This window comes from Dermochelys coriacea, chromosome 2 (genome assembly GCF_009764565.3).
Source record: "Dermochelys coriacea isolate rDerCor1 chromosome 2, rDerCor1.pri.v4, whole genome shotgun sequence".
NCBI lineage: Eukaryota > Metazoa > Chordata > Testudines > Dermochelyidae > Dermochelys > Dermochelys coriacea.
In genome coordinates, this window is record NC_050069.1 from 204,600,338 (window position 1) to 204,615,555 (window position 15,218).

The 15,218-nt window shown below is 37.4% G+C and overlaps 1 protein-coding gene across 13 annotated transcripts in view; it reads left to right on the forward strand.

The window, feature by feature from the left end:
- TBC1D5 (TBC1 domain family member 5) overlaps window positions 1-15,218 on the forward strand; it is a 488,374-nt gene that overhangs the window by 387,637 nt on the left and 85,519 nt on the right. For all 13 annotated transcript variants that reach the window (XM_038389865.2, XM_043509088.1, XM_038389866.2 and 10 more), the window contains one exon: window positions 8,910-8,995. In XM_038389865.2, coding sequence (XP_038245793.1) covers window positions 8,910-8,995 — 86 coding nt within the window. The remainder of the gene's footprint in view (window positions 1-8,909; window positions 8,996-15,218) is intronic.

Consider the following 15,218-nt stretch of genomic DNA (forward strand, 5'->3'; position numbering starts at 1 on the left):
AGCATAAGCTTTCGTGAGCTACAGCTCACTTCATCGGATGCATTTGGTGGAAAAAACAGAGGAGAGATTTATATACACACACAGAGAACATGAAACAATGGGTTTATCATACACACTGTAAGGAGAGTGATCACGTAAGATAAGCCATCACCAGCAGCGGGGGGGGGGGAGGAGGAAAACCTTTCATGGTGACAAGCAAGGTAGGCTAATTCCAGCAGTTAACAAGAATATCAGAGGAACAGTGGGGGGTGGGGTGGGGGGGAGAAATACCATGGGGAAATAGTTTTACTTTGTGTAATGACTCATCCATTCCCAGTCTCTATTCAAGCCTAAGTTAATTGTATCCAGTTTGCAAATTAATTCCAATTCAGCAGTCTCTCGTTGGAGTCTGTTTTTGAAGCTTTTTTGTTGAAGAATAGCCACTCTTAGGTCTGTAATCGAGTGACCAGAGAGATTGAAGTGTTCTCCAACTGGTTTTTGAATGTTATAATTCTTGACGTCTGATTTGTGTCCATTCATTCTTTTACGTAGAGACTGTCCAGTTTGGCCAATGTACATGGCAGAGGGGCATTGCTGGCACATGATGGCATATATCACATTGGTAGATGCGCAGGTGAACGAGCCTCTGATAGTGTGGCTGATGTGATTAGGCCTTATGATGGTATCCCCTGAATAGATATGTGGACAGAGTTGGCAACGGGCTTTGTTGCAAGGATAGGTTCCTGGGTTAGTGGTTCTGTTGTGTGGTGTGTGGTTGCTGGTGAGTATTTGCTTCAGATTGGGTGGCTGTCTGTAAGCAAGCACTGGCCTCTCTCCCAAGATCTGTGAGAGTGATGGGTCGTCCTTCAGGATAGGTTGTAGATCCTTGATGATGCGTTGGAGAGGTTTTAGTTGGGGGCTGAAGGTGATGGCTAGTGGCGTTCTGTTATTTTCTTTGTTGGGCCTGTCCTGTAGTAGGTGACTTCTGGGTACTCTTCTGGCTCTGTCAATCTGTTTCTTCACTTCAGCAGGTGGGTATTGTAGTTGTAGGAATGCATGATAGAGATCTTGTAGGTGTTTGTCTCTGTCTGAGGGGTTGGAGCAAATGCGGTTATATCGTAGAGCTTGGCTGTAGACAATGGATGGAAGCGTTGTTCTAAGTCAGCCATAAAAATGTTGGCATACTGTGGGGCCATGCGGGTACCCATCGCAGTGCCGCTGATTTGAAGGTATACGTTGTCACCAAAGGTGAAATAGTTATGGGTGAGGACAAAGTCACAAAGTTCAGCCACCAGGTTAGCCGTGACAGTATCGGGGATACTGTTCCTGACGGCTTGTAGTCCATCTTTGTGTGGAATGTTGGTGTAGAGGGCTTCTACATCCATAGTGGCTAGGATGGTGTTTTTAGGAAGATCACCAATGGACTGTAGTTTCCTCACAACATTCCATACATGACAGTCCTGAGCGGAAGGGGCAGGGCCTCAACCAGAAGGGTGGGGTCTTTAAGTCCCTGTGCCCTTTAAATCATGATGTAAAGGGCCCAGGGGTGCAGTAGCGGCGGCGGGGAGCCCCGGGCCTTTTAAATCACCTCCAGAGCTCTGGCTGCCACTGCTACCGCGGGGTTCCGGCAGCAGAGGAGTCTCTGGCCCTTTAAATCGCAGCCGGGGCTCGTGGCCGCTACCCCAGGGCTCCGGAGCCCAGGGCCCTTTTAAATTTCCAGCCCAGGGAAGCTGCCCCATGCCGGTACGGTCGGCTGTGTACCAGCTCTTGCTGGTACGCCGTACCGGACCAGACCAGCTTACTTTCACCTTTGTATATATGGCATGTGTGTATGTATGCACATACACACAGAGAGAACAAATAATGTTGTTGTGTGGAATATGGTTTTATTTATGTCAGCTTAGAATAGCTGCATTACTCAAAAAACCTATGAGTGAGCTATGCAAGTTGTCCAAATGAGTGTCAATAAAACCATAATGTGGTGGCTTTTCTGCATATAAAAATGTTATATTTTAAATCTGATAACTTGGAAAGTTGACAGGGTTAGAAGCAAGTCTAGTGTGTGTTCCATTTGTAAGCTTGGATCTCCCCTTTCTACTGCTGTAAAACTTCTATTTCCTAGCCGTGTAAGGTTTTGAGATACCAGGTAATAAATCTGTCATGGGTAAAGGGCTGAAGATTGCCTGACTTACATCTCACTGTTTAGTTACTTTATTTTTGAAAACAAGGGTTCAGGGGAAAAAATAGGTGACTAAATTGACACGCAGATTGAAATTATGTGGTTAAGCAATGTTGTTTATGGAAGCTGTGGCATTTACACAGGTTAGAAATTTGAACATTTTCAAGGTATTTTTTCTGTCTGAATATTGATAAAGGCTGGTTTGGTGTGCTTTGATCTACCTGTTAAAAATATGATATATTGTAATAACGTAAGTTAAAAAAGCGTGTCAACTAGTTAGGACAAGGAGCTAAAATATGTGTGACCAAAATTTTCTTTAATTCAAGTCAAAGATATTATTTATAAATCTGAATTAACATTTTTACATTTCTTTCTTCTTCTCCAGAGAGAGAGAGAGCATAATGTACAATAGTATGTAATGTAGACCATAATGTAAAATATTTTTCTAGCATTTGAAACTCCCACTCACCATAGGGATGCAGGGTTGACATGTAAGGATATTGGAGTTGGTCATTATTTGGAGTTGGTATGAGTTCAGGGAGTTGTCCTTGTCTTTACCCAGTGAACTGAATTCTTAAATTTTTGGGGGGCATTTTATTTGCTTCAGGAAAAATATTTCCTTAATTTTTCCATTCAGTCAATTGACATACAATAGTAATTCATTGTACTTCTATAGCATTCTCTGTAGGCGATTCTCAAAGGTATTTTTATTTTTGACAAGCATTAATTAATAAAGCCCACAGCATTCCTCTGAGAATGGTAAGTAAGTGGTTTACAGATAAGAAAACTATAACACAGAGAGGATTACAGCATACCACTACAAAAACCATTGATAGAGTTCGTCTCCTGACCCCCAGTGTCATGCTGTGGTCAGTAACAATGTTGTACCTCTTCTTTTGATGCAATGTTATATCTTAATATAGATACACTAACAAAATATATATTGATTTACATTTTAATCCATTGGCACTGAATTCATTTACAGTGAGCAGTGGGGTATGATGTCCGATAATACTGTAAAATAATAATGTCCCACTGTTTTATAAATATTTTTAAAAATCGGTTGCAGCCTGATGCAGTGCATTTTGTGCCACAATGGACAGTCATCACTGTACGATGTAACCTGCATTTCTTGTAATCAAGTCTTTGAGATGTCTATGAAAATGTATTGAAAATGTTGAGCTATTGTTTATACCTTATTTGTCAAACACAGAGCAAAGATACAGCTTCTTGGATACATAACAAAGAAAAAGAGTGGAGAGGTTACATTTTCTGGGCACCTAAACTATTAGGTAGGCATTAATATGCACAGTCAAATTAATTATTGGTGCATAAAGGAAAGTGACAACTGAGGAACTGAACAAACTGTGTTCCTTATCTACATTTTAGTTGTACTTCACCTCTGTTCCCAATCCACATTTTAGCTATGTATGTATCAATTTTTATTGAAGAGTTTCTTGTATTGCATTGGAGAAAGAAAAGGTAAAACCTTCACAGTGAATGTGGGATCATAGATTCCCCAACTTTAATTATAGGCAAATGAAAAGGAAAAAATTAGCATTTTAATATTGAAATATCTTAGGCTTTAGGAGAATTATGATAAATCTAATGTTGCCTAATGAACTAAATAAGGATATTACAACAAACTGTCTCCTTAGAAATATTTGTTTAAATAGAGGCTACAATACTTCATCTTTATCTTTTTTGGATAATTATTGCTATTTCAGGTTGTTTCTTGTTCCAGGTTTAAAATACCATTAGTTTTTCAAAAAATTATAATTGGCAGCATTTGTTTGCTATAAAACTACTGGATGGAAACAAAATTCCAGTTTGCTTGTGAGATAATTCTTTTAGTGAGAGTTTTGTTCTATACGAGATAATTACTTTGGTGAGAGTTTTGTTATGCGTATACAGTTCACTATTGCTGTTTCTTTCTCATTTGGTTGCATTTAGGTTATCTAGTTTCAGTTGCAATCTTAAGGTAAGTCTTTTTCAGTGGTTGAGGTTTTCCCACCTGTCTAGCCTAAAACACCTGCAACATATGTTTGCATAACCCTGCAATGCTTTGCATTTTGGGCCTTGAGAAATTCCCCCAGAGCTCTTTGCTTACAAACAGCTGAGCAATTCATTTCTCTAATGACGGGTGTTTTTCCCCTGGCATTGAGGCAATAATATGTTCACTAAAATAAGTCTCATTTTTCATCAGAGAGGCACATTAGACATCTTTTTACAGTGCTGTTTCATCTTCTGAACCTTCATTATCTGGAATATTTAAAAACAAAAACAAAAGGAAGGAGAGGAAAAATCTTAAGTTGTGTTCTATAGATTTCATCACCAGCACCTGCACACACATACTGGAAACCACCACATGCTCACACAGTTAAAGCATTACATTATGGGACTAAATTAGCTTCCTTGATGTGTGGAACAACTATCTTTCTATGACCTATATCACTCAAGCCTGCCCCAATATAAGATACTTAACTACATAAATAATTTTATATAATTTTCTTGTTTGACTTTTTTTTTATTACATGATTTGGTTTAGCAAAATGTCTTTACTTTTTTCCCTACAAGTACCTCAGTAAAGTCCAACTCAGGGAACCAGGCAGGCATGTTAGAATTTCTGTGATCACTGATGGTCATTATAAGCAATCAAATGTTTCACTCAGTTTTACCCGAAATGCTATCCAAAGTTATAACAAAGAGTTTAAAGACATGGCTCAGAATCTCCACTGGTGTATTCACACCATCTGAGCATCTGCCTGATTGGGTGAGATTCTCACTTCTGCTCCCTCTCCTTAACCAGCTAAAATGGCCAAAGGAAAGTAAAGGGTCTCTCAAAACTCTGGATCTGGTCTGGAACTGAGAAAGACAGCACAGATTGTTCTTGAGGACTCCCTTGCAATGTTAATATATGCATGGAGTGGACCTGGGGGCAAGAGAGGTGTGACTGGGGGGCAAGACCCAGCCCATGATGCTGTGGAGTTTTTGGACAGCACTGCTTTCCCATAGGCTGTTTGCTATAATTTAGACAGCCCCTCAGGACTGTCTAATTATGCATAGGGCTGTTGCAGCCCTCAGAGTGGCTTAGAATCAAGATGACACAAGGGTGACTCAAAGCCACTATAGTCACACTCTCCCTCTGGGCTGCGAGCTCTGTGCTGTGCTTCTAAGAGATGCAGCATAGAGTCCTCCACATGTACAGCCCTACTTTACATTCTTGTTACTATAGCTCTGCATAATATTTGCCCCTTTTAAAATCTGTTAATTCAAAATTAAAGCTTTTGGTTGCCTAACATAGGCTATCCAGTTACAAAGGAGAGAATTGAAAAGTAATTGAAAAACCCACAGAAGATTGTTAAAAGAATGGTATTTACCATTCCCCTACAGGCAAACTATGGATTCCTGGACTTTTCTGGCTAATGTGACATTCCTAGAAGAAATATCCATTGTAGTTCTGCATTTCACAGACCTATATAGAAAGGAAGGGGAGGAGTTAATTTGCTAATCATCTTAATGCCCTTTTTATACTCTTTATCAAGGGCAATCAGCACATAATACTAAGGTTGGGATATGGCAGATGTAAATTATTGATCAAAGTACTTACATTAGTTGAGAAATAAAGGTATGAAAACTTTACTAACAAGTAATTAAACATATAAATATACTATACTTAATTGGTATCTACTTGGGGAAAAGGTAAAAAAATGAATGCTCTGGTCAATAAATCAGATTAATTTAGTCTGTGTGTCCTGAATGCACGATAAATCTAGTACAGGGGATACACAAAGTTGGGTACATCTACGAGAGAAATTAGTTTGAAATTGATAGAGAAAAATTGCATTTTTCTAGGAATATTTCTCATTATGAAACTTATGCAAGGGGTTTTTTTAATATGAAAATAGAGAAGGTACTATCAATAAAATGCTATAAGTATCATAATCTTAATTTCTGTTACTGTCTGTTTGAAATGCAACTTGCAGAAATATTGACTATGTTTAGGATAGTAATTTTCAGATATCTGCATGTTAACATGTATGTCAGGTTTTTAAAAATAATGGGATTTTCTTAAAGGATATCTTGCAATGCTAAAAACCATTTCCAACCATAATCCTCTTGGTTTTTATTGCTTTTCATTTTAAAAGCTGTTTTTTCTACATCATTTTTTCTGAGGATTGTTCCCCCCCCCCCGCCCCTTCCGTGTAATAGTACTTTAAAATGCCTCTCCCTTTGATACCAGTAAGCCTCACAGGAATTTAGACAGGCCCTGCTGAAAGTAATACTTGAGCCTCATTCATGTGTTCAAGTTAGATCATTATTCCTATTAATGGCTTTAAGTGCTTAGATAGTAGATCAGCATTTCATGTCTTGAATTGCTTGTCATTTCTGCATAAATATGTATTTTAAGAAATTGCTCCACATGATCTCGTCCCCCACTTTCTTCCAGAAAAGAAAGTAGCATAATCCTTTCTTGATTTGTTGGAAGTTGGAAAAGAAAGCTTTTTTATTTTAGCAAAAATAAAGTGTATATCCAATTTCTGGAAAGAAGTTGCAAAACTGGGCATGTGTGAGAACCTTGTGAAAGTGAATTTTTCAATTGAATCTGGATCAACTGGAAATATGCCAGTAATTTTGTCATCGTCCTCTTCTTGTACGTTGCTTCAAATGGTCATCAACTCTCATAAAGAAAAATAGAAGTCTATTAAATTTGTAAGAGAAAAGTTACACTATTTGATTACTAGCATAGCAGTTATAGAACCATCAGTTATCCTCATCATGTCAGTTCAGATTTGATTATCGTAGAAATGCATTGAATTACCAAATCAGAGCAATAGTAACTAAAGCTGATTCATTGTTATTGCTATCAGTTGACGAGGACTGACTTACAAGCCATATAATTGGATAGAGTTATTCAAATGTTGTTATAACAAGAGAAGAAAAATGTACGAGGACCGTTACAGTGCAGGTGACAGAATAAATTGGAATTTTTTTTAATGCTGTCTGTTAGCCTCAAGTTTTTTATAACACTGCCAACCAGTATATATTTAAATAATGTTTAATGTAGGGGGCAAAAAGTAATTTAATACAAAGGTAAGCCTGACAGCATGAAAAAGTCAGGAAATTCTCACTGAAGGGTTCCATCACCGACTTTAACTTTGACCCCAGCAATCCTTGTGACCCTTTGATATTATTGACTCTTCAACTTTAACTCTTCTTCCTTTGTCATATGCATTATACAATATTCTGTTACTTGAAATGTAAACCCCACCTACTCCTAAAAACACGAGAAGGCTGGTCAGAAAGGAAGTGTTTTGAGCAATTCACTGGAGAGTGATGGAGCATGGATTCCCCAGCCCATTACAACAGTGGGCAAGGAAAATGAATTTCCTACATGAGTAGGTGGGAAAGAATATAAGGGAGTTTCCCATTCCCTTGTGTACTCACTGCACATCAAGATGAAAATGTAATGTACTTTTTCCTTGTTTAAAAAAAAAAATCAAAGCACATTGCATTGCATTGATTAGTAGATTATATGTATTACTATAAAGACCAAAAGAGTTAGGTCAGTATATTTCAAATGAATGTATAAAAGCAAGAGGGGGAAAAAACAGTTTTAAAAGAGAGTAAGTTTGTAACACAAATCTTTCAACATGTATTTATTTGTGTGAAATAGTGCAGTTTTATGCACTATATTTAGATTATTGCACAGAAAAAAATGATCACTTTAATGGATATTCTATTTTATCTTGTATTTTTTTTCTCCTGATTTTAACTTAACTAAATGGAAATGTATTACTTTAACTAATTTATCCCGTTGATGAGTATTTATATAAAAGGGCTATGCTGTACTTCTGTTTAGTTGGATGCCTATTCAATTTATTTTTTGAATAATATATATTTATATAGCACTTTATACCATCAAGCATTATCCCTTTGAGCTAAATTAGTGTAAATGGACTCATTGGTACATAATTCTGTGGTATATGTTCTTCAGAATTCCATAGAATATTAAGTCCAAAAATAGGTAATTTCAGTGCTATTTAAGACAAAGTATATCAATAAATTAATTTATCTGAGGTGAAAATAGGGACTAACAGACAAACTCTGTTTTCAGCATTAATTGTGTATAGGATAGTACTACAGGATTCCACGCCTGGATTAAGAACACTGTGAGGTTTTGGGGGAGGGAGACGGTTCTGTGTGCCATCTAGTGGATATATTTGATTTGATCAGCAAAACATAATTCTAACATGAAACCAATATTTGTTTAACTAAAATGTTCGCTAACAAGTTGGTACATTAATTTTAAATTAGAAATTATAGCTAGTCCTTACTATTAATGTTTTATTTAATATGATCCCTTTATAGGCAGATGTTTTAGTGATACACTTCTGTAGTCAGAACTTAAGAAGGGATAAAACTAGCTTGGAACAGAACTTCCCCACAAAGCTCAGATCCAAACTTGAACATTGTAGCTCAGTCCCCTTTCTATATGGATGAGTATATGCTTAGTTATGGTATTTGTGGAACAGTCTTAAAGTCATCAGATGATAACAATAGAATCTAAAATATTTCAAAGCTGGCTTTCCTTTTTTATATATTGTTCCTACCTTTATGAATTACAGTCCTAGGAAAAAAGAAATGAGTTTTTAATCTATAGTCCTTATTGATTTTTATATTAAGAAACTGATGCCTAATTTTTATTAAATATTTTCTAATTTAAACATTGTAACACTCTTTTCTGTAGAAAAATCCAAGACCAGTGACTTACCAATTCCAACAAAATTTAGATTATTACAAAGCACGTGGAGCAGACTTGATGAATAAAACCCGGTAAGACACTTTCATATATGCTGCATTTTAATTAACACCTTACCCCAAAATAGTGAATATATTATAGGTTGCTTTGATTCAAAACAGGAATTATACAAACAGTATATGGAACACAAATGAATATTATCATAGTATTTTAGAAATGTAGGGCTGGAAGTGACCTTGAGTTATCAACTGTTCCAGCACCTTGTGCTGAGGCAGGATGATGTATATCTAGACTATCCCTGATGGATATGTGTAACCTGTTCTAAAAAGTTTTCAATGACAGGGATTCCACAACATCCCTGGAAACCTGTTCCAGTTTAACTGTCTTTATAGTTGTATATAGTTTTTACTACTATCTAATCTAAATCTCCCTTGCTGCAGATGAAGCCCATTATTTCTTGTCCTACCAGCAATAGACATGGAGAACAACAGCCTATGCATAATTAGACGTCCTTGATTCTAAGCCACTCATCACTGTCCTCTTTATAACAGCCCTTAACATATTTGAAGACTGATATCAGGTCCCCCCATAGTCTTCTCTTCTCAAGACTCATCCTGTCCAATTTTTTAACTTCTCCTCCTAGGTCAGGTTTTCTAAACCTTTTATCATTTTTGTTGCTTTTCTCTACACTCTCTCCAATTTGTCCACATCTTTCTTAAAGTGCGGCTTCTGGAACTGCACACAGTACCGCATCTGAGGCCTCAGCGGTACCAAGTAGAGTAGAACAATTATCTGTCATGTTTTACATAAAACGCTCCTGTTAATACACCCCAGAATGATGTTAGCCTTCCTTGCAACCGCTTCATGTTATTGACTCGTGCAATTTGTGATTCTGTATAACCCCTGAACTCTTTTCAGTATTACTGCCTCCCTGGTTACCCCCCATTTTGTAGTTGTGCATTTGGGTTTTTTTTCTTCGTAAGTATAGTATTTGCACTTGTCTTCATTAATTATGTGAAATTAATTTTTTAATCTTTGCACAATCAATAATATTACAAAGAGTGCTATATTCTAGCTTGCACACTCTCTCTCTCTCTCTCTCTCTCTCTCTCTCAGGGTAGGGTCTTGGCTACACTTGCAATAGCTTAAAACTGATTTACATGAACTGGTGCAAACCACTGTGTGGACATTCTTCAATCAGTCTACCACAGCTTCTATCAATTGATCTTATTCCTTTTAAACTGATTGAAGAATGCCCACACAGCGGTTTGCAGCAGTTCAACTAAACCAGTTTTAAAACATATCCTTAGTGAAACCAGAGATCTAAATTCCATTACACTAGGCACTGTACAATCACATAACATAAAGATGGTTTCTGCCTCAAAGCACTTAAAATCTAAGTATAGTGACCGAGTTTCAAAACAATCACCAGTCGAAGGATAGAGGGCCAAATCCTGCTTGCCTTACTTGTGCTTTTATCTCATTGAAGTCAATGGGTCTACTTTCCTCATAAGGAAAAGCACAATTTGATCCTTAAAATACAAAGGTGCATTTGTAATACCCATGTTTTTAGTGCTATATGACAAAAAAGCTCCGTTTTATTAGAATAATCACTGTATGAGAAAACTACTACATATATAAAAATTCCAGGATGGGTTTAATATTTGTATTTTTTATCAAGCTTAAAATGAATTGATGCTATCCCATAGGTTGCGAACTTTGGATGTTGAAATGGTGGTTATGGAATGTGCTGCCATGCCAGTGCTAATCTTATCATTGTAAAATAAATAAAAGGGCCACCCATCCCATTTTTCACACACCTCTCCTATCTAATACAGTGCCAGCTTGCGATGTGCAAAGAATTTTAAATTTTGAGGGACGGGAAAAAACATGAGAAGCTTCTTTTTTTCTAGGTTCTCTCTGTGCCTTATGATGATATCAAGTGACAATGATTAAAAAATTCAGTGATGTTACATCACAATGTGATTAGCAGCATTACATTACTATGCATAATGTTCTAGCTATTTGTCCTGTTTAGAAACTTAGAAAGATGGCTATCCAGAGGAGGATGTCCTGCCTCAGAAATCATGGTGTTCTTTTTGTATTACCCCAGCCTCATTCCTTGATCTGTAGGGACAATATTCTTACTGCTCCTGCATCTTTGGCTTGTAGTATGGGGACTTTGATTCTTTCTGGTGAACAGGGAAATCCCAAAATATAGTCTCCACCTGAGCTGTCATATAGAAGATTCTACAACCTCTCTTCTGCTACCCTCCAAGTCTGCATTTTTCTTAAACTGTTCTAGGAGGCCCAACTGCAGCTTATTATATTCATTCTCTCCCTCTCTCTCTCTCTCTCTCTCTCTCTCTCTTCCTCTCTCTCATTATACTGGTCTTTCGTGGAACACCCAGGCACTCTTTTAACTCCTACTGCAAGACTTCTTGATCCAGTTTGCTTCTCAAGAGCTCCTTGGTCTCTTTTTCAAATATAGGATCTGTAGGATTTCTGTGTCCCACACACAATTGTGGTGTGCTGCAGCTGCTTTCTGTTGTGTCTCAGATGGGCCATGCTGTAGAAACATTAAAGTATAATTGTGGAACTTATGAGCTAGTGGCTCTCTTTGCAGTTATCATGGAACTTGCATGACAGCAGTACTGCAGCTGCTGGCAAAGCTTTCTTCCCCACTTGAGGCTTCCTGGAAGGAGAGGATTCTAACTAGGGCTGTCAAGCAATTTAAAAAATTAATCATGATTAATCGCGCTGTTAAACGAGAATAGAATACCATTTATTTTAAATATTTTTGGATGTTCACTACATTTTGAAATATATTAATTTCAGTTACAACGCAGAATACAAAGTGCTCACTTTATATTTATTACAAATATTTGCACTTTAAAAAACAAAAAAAATATTTTTCAGTTCATGTTATACAAGTATTGTGGTGCAATCTCTTTATCATAAAAGTTGAACTTACAAATGTAGAATTATGTTAAAAAAACTGCATTCAAAAATAAAACAATGTAAATCTTTAGAACCAACAAGTCCACTCAGTCCTACTTCTTGGTCAACCAATGACTCAGACAAGGTTGGTTACAATTTGCAAGAGAAAATGCTGCCTGCTTCTTGTTTACAATGTCACCTGAAAGTGAGAACAGGCATTCACATGGCAGTGCTGTAGCTGGTGTTGCAAGATATTTACATGCCAGGTGCGCTAAAGATTCATATGTCCCTTCATGCTTCAATCACCATTCCAGAGGACATGCTTCCATTCTGATAATGGATTCTGCTTGATAACTATCCAAAGCAGTGCGGTCTGATGCATGTTCATTTTCATCATCTAAGTCAGATGCTACCAGCAGAAGGTTGATTTTCTTTTTGGAGGTTTGGATTTTGTAGTTTCCGCATCAGTGTGTTGCTCTTTTAAGACTTCTAAAAGGATGTTCCACACCTCGTCCCTCTCAGATTTTGGAAGGCACTTGAGATTCTTAAACTTTGGGTCAAGTGCTGTAGTTATTTTTAGATATCTCACATTGATACATTTTTGTCAAATCTGCTGTGAAAGTGTTCTTAAAATAAACACGTGCTGGGTCATTATCCGAGACTATTATAATATGAAATATATGCAGAATGCAGGTAAAACAGAGCAGGAGACATACAATTCTCCCCCCAAGGAGTACAGTCACTAATTTAATTGATTCATTATTTTTTTTAACAAGCATCATGAGCATGGAAGCATGTCCTCTGGAATGGAGGCCAAAGCATTAAGGGGCATCTGAATGTTTAGCATCTATGGCATGTAAATACTTTGCAACGCCGACTACAAAAGTGCCATGCAAAAGCCTGTTCTCACTTTCAGGTGACATTGTAAATAAGAAGCACGCAGCAGTATCTCCCGTCAGTGTAAACAAACTTGTTTGTCTTAGCAATTGGCAGAATAAGAAGTAGGACTGAGTCAACTTATAGGCTCTAAAGTTTTACACTGTTTTGTTTTTGAGTGCAGTTATGTAACAAAAAAAATCTACATTTGTAAATTACACTTTCATGATAAAGAGATTGCACTTGAGTACTTGTATCAGGTGAACTGAAAAATACTATTTTTTTTGTTTATCAGTTTTACAGTGCATATCTTTGTAATCAAAAATAATAATATAAAGTAAGCAGTGTACACTTTGTATTCTGTGCTGTAATTGAAATCAATATTGAAAATGTAGAAAACCATCCAAAAATATTTAATACATTTCAGTTGGTATTCTATTGTTATAAGTATGATTAATCGTGATTAATTTTTTTTAATAGCGATTAATTTTTTTGAGTTAATCATGTGAGTTAACTGCGATTAATTGACAGCCCTAATCCTAATCATTACATGTGGCACTGGAAGATAGAGCGCTTTGATTCTGACACAGCAGCAAAATGAGGACAGTTATATGGATGAATTTTAACTGGCAGGCCATAACATTTAATAAGTTTAAATATAGGGGAGAGTCAAAACCTGTCCATCACCTAGGGTTTACAGAGCTCCTACCATATAACCCGCAACTCTGGGTGGCTGTCCTCAGCCTAACCCCTAGGACTCTGCTGTGGGGACCTTGGCTGTTGAGGGCCACAAGATCTCACCCTCTTCCATGACCCCAAAGCCCATCACCAAAATACCATGTCTTTCATCCTTTTAATGGCACTGGAAACTGGCCACAAGTTGCGACAAGTTAACTGAACTAGGTAGCTGAGTTGGGTACTAAGCACATTCTTCCTTAATCTACTGTGGCATGAAGGTGCTGCAAGGTCTGTGAAAAGCTCCCCAGACCTCTGCCAATTGTCCCTATTGGAGAAAAAATTCCTTCCTGACCCCCATGCAGGAAATGGGCTAGACCCGCAGAATCTGCCAAACTGTTCTCCCATTTTAAGTTCGGGGTGACTGGGTGGGACTGCTGGAATAGAGCTGAGAAAGAGCATGGCCCATGCTCTAGGTGAAATCCTGGCACCTGGGGAATGCTGACCAGTGAGCAGCACTCCCTGCCCCACATCTGGCCTGTGCATTTCAGTGACTCCCTTAGGGAACAAGCTACCTGGTTTCCATCATTGAGTTGCCCTCCCTCGCTGCTGGGGCTATCCCCCTTCGCTGCTGCCCCAGTCAAGTTCCTCCACCTGTTGAGGTGGGTGGATGGCATATGGAACTGGTATGAGCACAGCTCTTAATTAGGATCAGCTTTTGCTACGTGTAGTTTAAATACTTTTTAATTATTTAGGAAATAGAAGAAGGGTCCATCCACTCCTCCTTACCTTTCTTGCCTGTAGGCAAAGTGATCAAAGGATTCCCCTGATACCTTGCTAATTGCAAATATTATAATTTATTCATACAGTGAGGTACTCTCTTATAACTATATAGACATGGTGAAATACTCCTAGAATACTGCATCAGACCCTAGTGCCTCAGTATATCACAAAGATGTCAATACAATGGAGAGAGTTCATTGATAAGAGCAAAAATTAAGGAGTTGCCAGAATGACACATGATGGAAGTTTAAAACTACTAATCAAGACAGCTAAACTGCTGGTGGGAATATAACTTTGTTGCAAGTATTCAAAGAGGATAAATACCAGCGTGGTAGAGGAATTGTGAAGCATAGCTCAAGGAGGGAATAACTAGGAGGACTGGATTTCAACAAAGAAATATTTAGGCCGTATCATTTCAATAGTATTGTACTTTGATATACTCTCCCAAAGGAAGTGTTGGCCTCATTAAAAAATATAGTGAACAAGGCACTGGAAAATATATCATTAGGGATTGGCTCTGCAGTGAGTGAAGAATGGATTCGATAACTAAACAGGGTTTTTTTATCTTTAATTTCTGAGATTCTATGATACATTTAAAATATCTTTACAAATCAACACTATATTGCTTAATTTTTTGTTCTTTTAAAACTTTTAAATGTGTCATATTCATGTAGATTTTTCTCTTTTAATGGCTACTTACTGATGAGATAAGGCTTTCTTAAAACAAAACATTTTCATCTGAGCAGAAAACTGAAGAGATTGAATCATCTTGTTTAAAAATATACCATTGATAGTGAAGGTCAATGATGCTTATTGTGATGAAACAAAATTGTTTGTTTCATAGATTGGATTCACGTCTCCTTGACATTCATGTTTTTAAACCAATGTCTTACTTTTAAATGCATCTGCTGATAACTCTATAATATAATCAATCCTCATTTTTCTTGTAATTGTCGTGCATGTTTGGTACATTTTGATGGCTCAAGTGTAGACATTGATCCATGTTTAATGGCTTCAGTCATC